We start from the raw sequence: 13,316 nt of genomic DNA on the forward strand, positions 1-13,316 counted from the left end.
GATCTGATGGGTGTGCGAGACACCACAGTCCAGGCCAGAGCTGGATCGCTGGAAAAAAAATTGCTGCAGGGAATACGTAACATCTGCTGCACTAATCAGACACGTTACCTGCTTGTTCCTGCGCTTTACACGCACTTGGAGCTGGACTGGCGGTTTAAGGGCAGTATCCACTGCAATGTACTTTGCCTGAACTTGCCCTCTCCCCATATTGGTTCAATCCCTGCAAGCTTTGACTGAATTTCCAAAAATTTAAGAAATGATACTGTGCAAAATCCCATGCAGCTTCCCCTTTATACCCAGTCCTCGTCTGCCCTGCCAACAAGCCAGATGAGAGGTACGGCCCCAGCAGTCGCAGTCCTGTCTGTCCTGTAAGGATCAAGCAAAAAGCCCCTAAACCCTGGTCCTGCACCTGGAGCCCAAACACCGACCACCCGTCTTCTACAACTGCCTTTGACCTGCCGCGCCCGGCTGCCTGCGTGACAGCGCGAGGGTACAGGTACGAGCTGGTGGGTGCCTTCTGCTCCTTCCATTCACGTTCCCTGCTGGGTAATAGCTAGCCACCGTGCCGGCTGTATGCTCATCTCGGAGCTCTAACGCGGCAGGCAATTTGAGTTTTACAAGCGCTCGCTCCGCCACGATCACTGAGAGTTTGACCAGTTCAGTTCCGTATCACTAAGTTTCTTACCCTGCCTAGTACCTCTTCAAATGAAAATTTCACAAAGTTCACCATATCGAGTTCTAGATGAGTCAAGGCCAGCTAAAGGAACAGAAAATAACTTTTTTTCAGGCAAGTGTAATTACTGTTTAATGCTAAGATACCTACAGTATATCCTTGTGCTGCGATGGGGGAGCCTTTTAAAGAAAAAAACCAAAACCCCAAGACATTGCAGGAAGGGGCGTCTCGTCAAAACGAACACTGCCTCTGGGACTGGGAATGGGAAAAGGCAACTAAGTACATTCAAAATCTACAGCAACTCTCATGCATTCCCTTGCAAAGAGGCTTACTTTTTGCTTCTTAATATACTAGCGTGGCAAAAAATGAAGTGCAACAGCTAGCTCTAGACAGAGGGTCTAAGAATGAAAACATGACAGCCTTGGTGCAATCCAAGAAATTCAGTTGAGCTGGTGGAAGAATTTTATCTAAGTATCAAGTGCATTTATTTTTTTTTTTTGCTGTTCACACTTTAGTTATTGCTCAATAACTATCAAAAAGAACAGAGGAATACTTTCAGTTTAGTTTTATTATATTATAACAGATCTGCAACTACAGCTTATTTCAGCCAAAACATTTCTGTATTCCAAACTCTTAAAAAATATCTACATTAATCATATTTTTCTATTCTTAAAAATAAAAAAAAAATCTACCTAGCATACCAATGCTGCTACAGCACTTGAAAGGGTGCATTACTTATGTAAATTCTACTGTAAATGTAATTACTCTTGCAGTCATTGTTCTTCCTTGTCTTCTCTGCTGCTTTGGCTTCAGGTTTCAAAAAGTTTGTTAAAAGCTGTTCCAACTTCTGAAACCATGTCAGAGGCAGTCATTGAACGTCCGAATTTTTGAAAGGCTTGGTGGTTAGACTGCCTCGTAAGAGAGCAAGCTCCAAATGCAGCCACTAGAAAGGGATTTTGACTAAAAGGGAAAAAAAAACAACATGTTATAAACAAAATCTGAACACTCTTGTGTAATTCATAAGGTGGTGGACGTAATCTTTGTACCCATGTGTGTTTGTCAGCACTGTTGGGAAGGACTCTTGAGCAAACACCTGCGTTTCACAGACTCTTGCACTGCAGAGCACCTTTGGCTGAATTCTTTTTTAACGAATACTTCCCTCCCCACGGCACAGCCTGTGACTGAGTGTGAAACACCAGCAGGGCTGAAGGATGCCAAAGGAAAATACACTTAAAAAGTGGGGCAGAAGGTGCTCCCTGTCTGGTTTTACCGATGTGAAACTTCATCCTTTCCTTCAGAGGAAGACACAAGTCTCACCTGGCAGCCTTTTAACTGCCTCTCCCCCCCTCGCTGGGTAACTGCCTTCACTTCTGTATTGCAGGGTGTGGGGAAAGGACGTGGGGACGCGGACAAGAGATGATTTTCAACAGGGCCACAGGCACTGCTCCAGGGCCTTCATTACATCAGCTGAAAAGTGGTACAGGGACAGCTGTAGACAACAACAGAAATGAAGGCACGCTCTCTCTTCCTGCCTCCTATGTGCTCAGGAGCTGCCCGAGCGAGCGTACCCAGCCCTGGTCCTCGAGGGCTGCCCGTGGTGCAGTCTACGAGCTGATGCCCTGATTCACTGAACCCAAAAAGCTCCTCTTCTCCCCAAACCCATGAGCCAGACAGGACTGGTACAGCCGGTGTTTCACAAGGGTCACCTTACCACCACCGCAGGGGGGACAGTCTATTGCTGATGCCAATTATACTCTCCCACTTTTCCTTCATCTATAAAATAAAGGAGTTTCTGAGCGAGCTGTTTGGAAAAGCCACAGGAGCCCGAGTCAGGAGAGCCTGGAGAACACGTGCTATGTTTGCTAATCTCTCCAACAATTTAATACTGATCTGTTGCACACCATGCAAAAATGAAGTCACCCTTTTAATGAAGTAAACCAAAATTCCTCCTTTAGTGGCAGCTGCAACTCCAGAATCACAATCAATCTTGGTTTCATTTTTCATTCTGGGCATGTTAGATTTCAGACTTTTAAAGTCTGGCTCAACTGGTCCCTCGTTCCTCCTGGGGGACCCTGTGCAGTGCTCTCACAGCAACGCAAGCACAGACCAGTTAACTCCCACAGACATCGAACTGCGTGCATCCGCACGTAGCATCCAAAAGACTACAAAAGATCGCTGCTCCTCAAGCTTCGACAGCTCATTAATTTTTGGGAAGAGGGACTGTTACTCCCAAACTGCTTGTGCCAGGGTTCCTTTCAACTTTATTTAAAGCAGCTACTTTCACAGAAAGACTATATGACTCTATGGACCAAGTAGTCAGACAGGAATTGACATAATTTAACAGAAGCGCCAACAGCCAGCTGCGCCGCTGCTTTATGCATGACCAACCCGGACTGCCACTTGGCCTTAAAATGGTTACCCTCTTTGAAACTGTGTTTTATTTGCAAGTTTCAGCTTACCTGCCCCACTCAATTATTTGGCTACAATGCAAGAGGATTCACCAAATTACAAAAACAAAGTTAAATGACACATTTTTCAAATTTTAGAGATGTTACTGCCAGTGACTACCACTTATTTATTCTTCGTATTTTCTGCCTACATTCCATTGTTTTGATAACACATACCTCATACATATATGTCCTTGGGAATCAATCCAGGTTCACACTTTTCTTCTGCCTCAAACTTGGGAGATGTTAGATTACTGAAGAGTTTGTCTTACTAAAATTGTGACTATTCTGTAGACTGCTCTAGAACACCCTTACGTTTTTTAGAAGTACATGGATGCCTTAGTCCCAACAACTCCAACTTCATTTGGAAATTTCTATAGCAGGTCTACAACAGTTGCCACAGGAGAGCACAGACTCACAAGAATTAAGAAGTTATTAGTTAATATTCATACCCATTTGTTTTTTCTGCTCCAGCAAGAAATGCCCAGTGCGCTAAGACTCCAAGAGAACCAGAAAGGAGGTCCCCCTGTCCACCACATCTCCGGCTGCTTCCTTCGTGACTGCATACAAGCACTATGAACAGACAAACCAGAAACAGTGTCACGTGCATTCTTCCTTCTATTTACACGGGTATCACTGTAGCTGTGAGGGTTAACCTCTGAGGCACACAGTCATTAACAGGTGAGACATTAATCACAGGCAGCAGCATATGCTGAAATACACTATTCTTAAAAAAATTTAAAATACTGCATTAACATTTAAAAAATACTTTTCTAATTACTTCTCAATCCTTTACAAATAACATCGCACAATGTATACACTTTCTCCACTTCACTCAAGCCTGCACGGAAGATTTAGTCACTAACGAGTTTAGTGATTCACGTGAACTGATGCTGCCACGATGAGCAATCCCCCCAGATCGGACCAGGACCCTCCACAAAGCCATTGCACAAACACAAGTCTCCAGTCTCTGACCTTCAGAGCTGTCAAAGGTAAACCAAGGTGTTTTACAAAGAGCAAAAGCAAAATAGAACTAAAATCTCAAATCTTCCGCCATGCCAATCAGAAAGGCATTTTACTGAAAACAGCCTTTTCCTTAGGCGTTGCCAATCAACAGCGTCGTCAGCATCCGTGTGTCTTTCCGTCAGCAGTGTCACTGTGGATAGGCTCTGTCAGAATACCAGATGTTACACTTCTATTTTAAACATACAAAGGACCTTGGTCAAACTGATCTCTTTGTGGAGCTTTAACTATGAAGAACATGCAAATGGTTTCACTGAATTTAACTCCTTTGTTCTCCGCTCTCAACAAGCCCAAGCAGGAAGCCCGAAGGATACACAAGGGACACAAAGAAAACAGCAGCAATTCTGCTACCCTTCTCCAAACTCTCTTGTGGCTATGTGTCTACCCTTAGCTTTCCTTCCTGCTTGGCTCTGGAAAAAAAACCCAGGAAAAATTTTATTTTCCCCTCCTAGGAGAACGGAAGAGCTGGCAGAATCATCGGTGGCCAAGCAGCGATCCTCAGCATCTCCAGTCAGCTACTGTGGAGCTGCTCGGGTTCAGAACCACGCACACAATCGTTTGTGTGCCCCCGAGCATGCCAAGTGCACAAGCAAAGTATAATGCAACACACTGTGTGGAGAACAGCTCTTACCTCAATTTTCTCAAGTCACCTGGGCTGGGTTTCTCCAAGGTGTATGAACTGAGCAGCCCTGGTGTTTTAGAGGGAGTACTATCCGTATTTTTAAAAGTAAATTTTCTCTTACAAAATAATAGGAAAAATCTGCACAAAACTGAGGGACTTGCAGGTAAATCTTCTTAAATAGCTAGAGGTAAAAAACTACTTAACGCAAGTAAACCCTTTCCAGTTCATTAGCATAGTTCATTTCTGCCTTTTGTTACTCAGTCCAGCAAAGAATTGTACTTCACTCCCATTTCCCACCGATTGTTCCAGCAGTAATTACTGGGCTCGTGAGCCCAAGCAGTTGTGCATTTTTGCTGCCACTGAGAGGGCAAAGATTCATTAGTCACCACCGAACACAGCAGACACCGCTGCAGCGCTGCCAGCAGTTAATTTTCCCAATCACTCTTCTCCCCTCCCCCCCAAATTAAGATTCTGGATGTGTTTCTCAGTGAGCAGTAGTTAATGTCAAATTTCACAAGTGTAATGCTCTTCTGGGTTAGCTGTTTGAAGAAGGTATGCCCTTTTAGGTGGCGTGGGTTTACTTTTTTTTTTTTTTTTTTTTTTTTTTTAAACACAGTGCTTTGGAGAAATTACCTCTAATTCTGCTACTTTGAAGATGGTATCTCACAGGATTTTCACTTTGAGGGCTTGAACTCCTGGCAGGAGGCAGGATGGAAATCCTCTGTTCAAAAGCTTTGGGGCCTTCTGACTGACAGCTGAGCACAAGCCCCTGCTTATTAGCTGTGTGTCACCATCTGCCACTATTCTGTAGCCCCACAACCTTCCAGTCAGTTTTGAGCTGTACAGGAAAGCGAGATCTCCTCAAACTAGGCCAATTATAAAACCCTGCTACAAAAAAAAAAAAAGTGGTCTTTTGTGTTTTTTTAAAAAGTAAGTCTCAAATATGTGCAGACTACCTCACAGGCAACAACAAAAGCAGACCTTTGTACTCTGCACAGAGATGCTGGAAAACAAATCCACGCAATGCCTTCAAAGAAGCATAACTACAGAAAATTCACTTGAATAAGGGGGAAAAGGTGTAACGCTCGGGCAATTCTTGCGCAGAGGCTCAGTTCCTCAAAGAACATCTCAAAATAAAAGGATGATGAACATCACAACAGGCAATGGGAAAAGAAACGAAAAACTCCTCTGAAGTATAGGCACTGTTAAGAGCTTTTAAAATAGAAGACGGAATCCCACACTACCATCAAGACAAACTGGCATATTGCCAAATCCAGAAAGGACAAAGTGTTCCTGATGCTTTCCCAGCCTTCTCCTAGAACAGCAAAAATAAAACTGCTGTCTTCCCACTCCCTAAGTCCAACATCCTCCACTAAATGTCTGTGACCCGCCGTGAAGACAGCTCAAGCAGTTCTTTAAGGACCACAGGGGTGACATCCTTATACGCTGCACCGAGCAGTGACAGCCCGTGGCAACGTTACAAGACCTCGATTAGATGGACATGACTGAATAGTCAGCGATGCTGCCGAGAAGGCAGGCAGTTCTGTTCCCTGGAGAGATGCAGAATGATGCATTTACACAAGGATGAAGTATTTTTTGGTCCATTGCTCAGTGAGGCTGTACCATGTTCAACCAGGGATGAAGACGTATGTCAGAACGCGTGGAAAACATGGTTCTTGGAATACCTGAGGAGACCAAGAGGACTGGACACTGGACAACAGGGAAATCGCAAAGACTGAAATCACCACAGTGTCAGTGCTGCAAGGCAGCGACCGGGGCCACTGAAGGTCAATTAGTCTGACACCAGTCCCAATCAACATAATGGAGAGGTTCATCTACAGTTCAGCTGACAGACCCTAAGAGAGAGAAACACACAACCAGTGCCGGTCAAACTGGCTATTGGGGCAGGGTGTCTTGTTTGGTTTCAGTCTGGGCAACCAAATCTGATGTCATTATTTCACAGGGTGATGAATCAAAAAACCCCACCTCAGCATAATTAATAGACAGTCTTTTAATGAAAACTGATTTATGCTAAGTAACTTTCTGGAAAAAAAACAAACATCTCCCTAGCACGCACCCATGGAGCATACACATATTATTGTTAAGAAAAGGCTAGAAGAAATCATTGAATGAAGTATGGCAAGGAGATCTGCTAGAGTCAGAACAACCATAGCCCTGTTCAATAGTTTCAACATAACCTCAGCAAGTAAACAGCAAATAAAGATTGCCATTGCTGCCAGAGCAAATACAGCACGTCCCTCACATAGTCACCCACATTTCTTGCTTACCTAAGTCCCTGGAAACAATTGGTACTGAAATATGAGTGCAATAGAAACAAAAAAATGAAGGCTGTCATAGAGACAGAATATTGGAAAGTAGAAATTCAAGAGTTTTAGGCTCCACACAATTCAAAATTCTGCCCCAGACTTCCTGGGTATCTATGGCCAAGTCATTTAGTAGCTCTATGTTTAATATATTTCAGGTCATAAAATAAGTTACAGCCACTCCCTTTTCAGCACTCCTTGAAGAGAAGATAAGATAAGATAAACATTAGCATTTGGGGAAGCATCCAGACCATGGTGTCACACTTAACTATACTATTGCCAGCAAGTTTCAAGCTGAAAGAACTCCCAACCCAAACTGCGCTGGCAGATCAAAGCCCAGAAGAATGACCCCTTTATGTGGACTGTATGCTTCATTAAAAAAAACCCAGTCTGTTACGTAACTGAAAATAGCTGTCCTCTCCTTGAAGGAAAAAGAAAGTCGTTTTGCTGAGATTGAGCACTACAAGTTAACTGGGAAGCATGAATTTTGATATGGCTGTACACAGGCAGCCCTACTTACAACACTAGCTCCTAGACACATTACAGTTAGAAAACCAAAGGCCCATATAGTCTAAAAAGTAACTTATGTCTGCGTGTTCTTGATTCATGATGTTCACACACTAGTGGAAAAAAAAACCAAACCTGCAGGGATTAATTTTTTATGTTTGCATTTAGAACACAGAATGTGAAATATGGGATAGCTAGTTAAGGCTAAACACGTAATAGTGATGATCATAAAGGTGGCTAAAGACCCTGCGTAAAACATCCCATTTACTGAGACTGCAGACCAAAAGACATCCTGGAGACTAAAATTTAATTCTGGAATCTCAGACATCATGAACAAGTTCTTTGCACTTGTCTTCCTCTTACAGAGCAAGAGTATTACACTTATCCTGATGTGCTCAGGAATCTGTGTATGAAAGGTACGACGATTCTGACTTCTGATACGATCCATCTGGATTGGATCATCTAACATCAGCTACCCCAAAGAACAACAAATACTCTTGTCTAATTAAAAGGGTTAAGATTTACATTTTCTATGCAAAATAACATAGCTATCAAGGACCATTTTGCTCTGTCAAATTAAAGACTCAGGTTTAGGCCATTATCAGATCTTGAGTAAAATCTTTTACCAATAGATTACCATCTGACCTGGCAGATGCTCATAGTGGTAAGAAATTTATCTTTTTCCTTTTGCAAATGAGTTCACAAAAGCACATAGCTGGAGATTGTGGACTCCCAGAAACATGTCCCAGAGAGCACACAAACAGGGAAACCAAGACTAATGACTCTGGCTGGAAAAATCACTCAACTGATGTGGAAAATGTAAGTTGGCTTTTATATAAAGGGTGCTTATACTTCTATATTCCCTAATCACACTTTTAAAACTTAGATAGGTCCTTGAGTGTGAGACACCAGGCAATTTAAGTTAGAAGAAAATTATCCAAATTTCCCATTACTTTTCTTGGGTAGGTGCAGGAGCCAGGGGACGGACGTGATGACGGGTGAGCAGTGCCAGGGAGCCAGCAGGCTGGGCTGCATGGGCACTGGAGAGTGCAGTGGCACAACGAGAGGAACCAGGACCTCCCTGCTTTGATTACCCTGCACAAGCAGGACTGGAGATTAAGGTGTTGCTGCTCGGTTAAAAACCTAGGCACAATTTGCTGGACACCACGAGACCCTTTAGCTGAGTAAGCCAGGGACTGAGCAGCACTGAATAGCTTCCTTTCCAGCCGTATAGGGAAGGAATGGCAGAAATGAAAAGTACTGCTTGCAGATCTATGGCAAGAGTTGGCTTTTTACCCCATATTCAGTACTCAATAATCCCTCTCACATGCTGCTTTGTTTCTCCTCACCATAGCTGCAGCTGGGCAACTAGACAGAAACTATGGCTACTGGCTCCAGGTAAAAGTAGTCACAGGCAGCAGCAGGCTGGTTACCTGTAAAGTATGCCTTTTGGAAGGGAGGAGAGGAAAAACACAAGTGCTGGGGAAAATACAGAAAAACTCGTAACATTAAAAAAAAAAAAAAAAAAAAAAATCTAAATCCTCTACTTCAAGGACCTAACCAAATTTTAAACATGTTAGGAACTAAGACTGGTATAACCACACTTTATTATTGACCAGTTCTCCAAAGAATAATAAAAAGAAGACCTTAGAGAGCTGTGCCATAGTGAATAAAAGCTGACTTACCTTTTACCCACAGGCTGAGTACTCATTCCTACCCTGGTCAGTGATGGCACTGATATCACCTACCAAGAGCATGGTGAAGCTCATCTTTGTAGAGCAGGGAATCAACAACTGTAGACCAAGCTATAATGTGAAGTTGCAAAAGGAAAGAGAAAAAGAGTATATAAAACTTAATTTACAATCTTGGTGATTACGTTTACAGGGCAGTTGGCAGCTCATAACTGAAATGGAGACAAATTTTAGAAAAACCTCCTTTATAGTGGAGGACTGCTACTGATTTCACAGAGGCCACGTATGTGATTCAGTACTGATTTTAAGGCCGTAAGGAACCACCTGCATCATCTAATCTGATCTGTAAAAACAAACCTCAAAGGTGTCCAGACACTTCACAGTTTGGCAATCTATCAAAGTTCTAGGTACGTTAGTGTCATAGCTAATTTGTGTGTTAATAAAATCTGCCTCACTTTTAATCTGAATTTATTAAGCTTCACCTTCCAATCAGAATTTATTGTGCCTGTCTGCTTAGACTACAAAGCTATCTACTGACGGTAATCCTTCACCAACACCTGTAGTTCCAGCTCACTACCGAATCACCTGATAACCTTTTTTGTCTTCAGCTAACAGAAGTAAATTGCCTACTGAACTTCCCACAGACTCATGAATAAAAGTACTGTGAAAATAACCACTACAACCACTCTAAGCTGTAAAGTATTCACCAAGCCATTCTTCCCTGCTGCAGAATTCAGCATCCTCAAAAGGCCTTCCTTCCACAACAGCCAAGCACAGAACACTAAAGTTACATATAGAAGTTTGCAAATTCTGGTTTTCCTGGAGAGCATTGAGACTTACTCCCACCCGCCCCCCCCCCGAAAGCATGCCTGCAGTATATTCCCAAAGAAAGTTTAAAAGTGACATATGGAAACCACAGTATCAGTGTGCTAAGCACATGAGCTCAAGCAGGAAATGCCTAAAAATAGGTACAAACGGATGATGACATGAAAAATAAAAGGCAAGAAGAGTACACAGATCTTTTCATAATATTTGATTGTGCTCAGAGGACATTGGCCTGATCCAATGATCTGGATTTCCCTCACACTGGAATCATGATGTATGTTGTCTTAGCTGAAAAAAAATGACATCAGATCAAAAGAACAGACAGATGAAAAAAGAAGTTAGGAGTGAAAAACCTGGGAGAGAATTCAGTCAGTGACATGACAACATGTTCCATGTTGTGGCACAGAGCAGACAGTAGAATTTTCTTTCTTAACGTAATTTTGCATTTGAGAAGCTTTTAAAAAATCGACTGACAGTAGCTCCAGACCCACAGAACATTCTTGTTAAAAGGAAGCTGAAGTCCTGCAAAAAAGGAAGCTGAAGTTTCTGCAAAACTCTCAGGAACCTTCTTGCAAGCAACACAAACCCTAAAAACAGTGTTTGTAACAAACATTATAACCTGTATTAAACCTGACATCTGCTTTCTTACAGTTCAGCAATGCTGCCTGTAATGTCTGTAATCCAGGAGAGACAAAGCATCAGTGATAGAACCAAGGTAAGAACAAGAAAGCAGCCTATAGCTGGACATCAAACAATGGCTATAAAGGCACATACCTGTTTTTATTTCAAATCAAAAAGCCACTTAACTAAGAGAAAAAAATATCAGAACAGAACAAAGAACAAGGTGGGGAAAAAAAACAACACAATGAAAAGCCCCAAAAGCACACAAGACATACACCAAACTTGTGCCAGTTTGTGAATGTACCTGAACATTCAAAATTGAAATTGGGAAGAGTTGTTTCCCATTTTTTTGAATCCTGCATGACAAGAGACAATGGAGACGGAGTGTCCCCTCTCTTCAGCAATTGTGGGGTACACTCGTCTTGAGAATAACAGCTCAAAGGGAGAAAAGATACTAGGTAATGTGCTCAATCTAAAGTGCTCACTCAGTTTTCCTGACATTCATTAAAAAAGTAACAATCCTGCATAAAAAGAACATGGTTGACATAAAAACAGAGAAAGAAGATACACTACAGTGCCCTAAAGCTCTCCAGCTGGCATAAATTGGAGCCAGGATCTTCTATCCTCTGGCAGGATTCATCCTCCCTTAAGCCTGGCCTGACTGTCCAAGGTTACAAATCAAGTCTGCTCTGAGTGCGGACGTGAGAGCAGATTTCACGCAGGGCAACTTGGGTACTATAGGACCAACCAAAGTCCTTCCCCATACAGGTGTAACTATATTGCTTCCAGATCCCAGCTTGCTTCACAGTCTGCTATAACACCTGTACTAACGAGGTATGTGGAAGGTGGCTCTGCGCAAAGCAGTTGTAATGTTACATCTGTTTTTCTGTTACAGAAGACTCCCGTGGTTCCCAATAACAAAAACTGGACTGTATATACAAAACAGTTCTGAAGCAGCATAAACATTTATCAGAGATTAGCATTTCAAGTAATGAGAAGCAGAGCTGCTCCTTTTTATGTATATGAAATAAGACCGCATAGTCAAAACGTGTGAAGGCACTCATGAATTAATTTTATACTGATCACAGTAAATGATCCATATGAAAAGCATTGATTTTATTAAGTATACTTTAACTATATTAGTAAATGACTGTTTTAAAAAGATGTAAAGGCAATCTAGAGGTTTTTTTTTAATTGTCAGGGCAAACGTACAAGTCATACATGTACATGCTAAGCTACAGCCCCATGATGGGCAGTATCAAGGAACTGAGCAGCTCATGAACCTCAAGATGTCTTCATTTTTCACACACGCCAATGTATGGTGAAACAGCAATGTTATTCTGCACTAATTTAGCAATGACATCTGCACTTACATAGACCATCTCAGTCAAGGATTTTAAAACAGTCCAAAGATTAAAAAATTAATTTCTTAATACCTCCATAATGTAAAACGTAAGTTAGAGCCATTTAAATGAGAAATAAAACCCAGCAACTTTTTTTCAGCAAATAAATTAAGTTGCACTCTTAAAATAGCAATTTACACAAATTGTCTAAAGATGATCTGCAGACAGCCATCCCTCCCTTCAATCTTCAGGGGAATACAGTCAACCAATTACTATACAGTCCAACCACTAGACTACAACCAAAGGCAAACAAAACAAAAACAACAATAACAAAAATCACACTGCTAAAAGCAAAAGGCTTCACTTACCTTTCTCTCCATCTGAAATAAGATCTCTTTCTCCCTTTTGAACAATTGTCAAATTCCCCATGGCTTGGCTGAGTCTTAACACACATCCATGATGATCACTACTGTCTACAGGGTCTCTAAGCTACAACACAAGAATTCCATACACAGTACATATTTTACTACTAGAACAACATATTCTAACACACGCTACTTCAGCATATGCGGGGCAGGGGCAGGGGGGTGGACAGCAATTAAAAAAAAACAAAAAGCAGCAGCATCGGTCTTTCCAGGTATTTTTTTCTATACCAACTGCAGTGCCAAAAAATGCATAAGAAAGGGTCTTCTTTAAAAAAGAGCTCCGTTTAAAAACATGCATTGTTGTGGCGATTATCCCATGGAATAAAAACCCAGAGAATGCTTCTCTCGCATATAAGAAACAGCACATAATGTTTAAGCCAGTAATAAGTTGTTTATTTTTAAAGACTAAAAGACTAAACTTGCACGTACTTAAGTATCAAAAAGGAAAACAGCTCACCATGGCTTCATATAGTCTACTAAACTCCATATAGTTTGGAGTAAGAATAGCTCGCTGGTAGCCTTGAATAAGAGAAGGCTGCTGGGAAATGAGCCACAGTCCATCCTGCAAAAACCAGTAAGAAGAACAGTTACTGAACAGATTCCTAAATGTCAAACCACTGACTGATTCAAGAAAATACTTACAGCATCAATAATGATAGGAATTCCTTTCACTTTTGATTTTTCTATAATACCCTGCAAAAAATGCAGATAACTTTAAGATGCTTGCTAATTTAAATCTCATAAGATCCAAAACAAATTCATATAATAAATCTGATCGTGTAAGTTGTTTTTACAAAGTACGATAGAAAAAAATC

General features: G+C 41.7%; 1 protein-coding gene across 1 annotated transcript in view; it reads right to left on the bottom strand.

The window, feature by feature from the left end:
* Positions 1 to 1,142: 1,142 nt before the first annotated feature.
* CARKD (carbohydrate kinase domain containing) overlaps positions 1,143 to 13,316 on the bottom strand; it is a 46,099-nt gene continuing 33,925 nt past the window's right edge. Inside the window, exons 6-10 of the mRNA XM_009701733.1 lie at positions 13,144 to 13,194; positions 12,959 to 13,063; positions 12,445 to 12,565; positions 3,573 to 3,693; positions 1,143 to 1,633 (exon numbers count right to left, since the gene is read on the bottom strand). Coding sequence (XP_009700035.1) covers positions 1,483 to 1,633; positions 3,573 to 3,693; positions 12,445 to 12,565; positions 12,959 to 13,063; positions 13,144 to 13,194 — 549 coding nt within the window. The 3' untranslated portion in view covers positions 1,143 to 1,482. The remainder of the gene's footprint in view (positions 1,634 to 3,572; positions 3,694 to 12,444; positions 12,566 to 12,958; positions 13,064 to 13,143; positions 13,195 to 13,316) is intronic.

This window comes from Cariama cristata, unplaced genomic scaffold (assembly GCF_000690535.1).
Source record: "Cariama cristata isolate BGI_N322 unplaced genomic scaffold, ASM69053v1 scaffold8990, whole genome shotgun sequence".
Taxonomy (NCBI): Eukaryota; Metazoa; Chordata; class Aves; order Cariamiformes; family Cariamidae; genus Cariama; species Cariama cristata.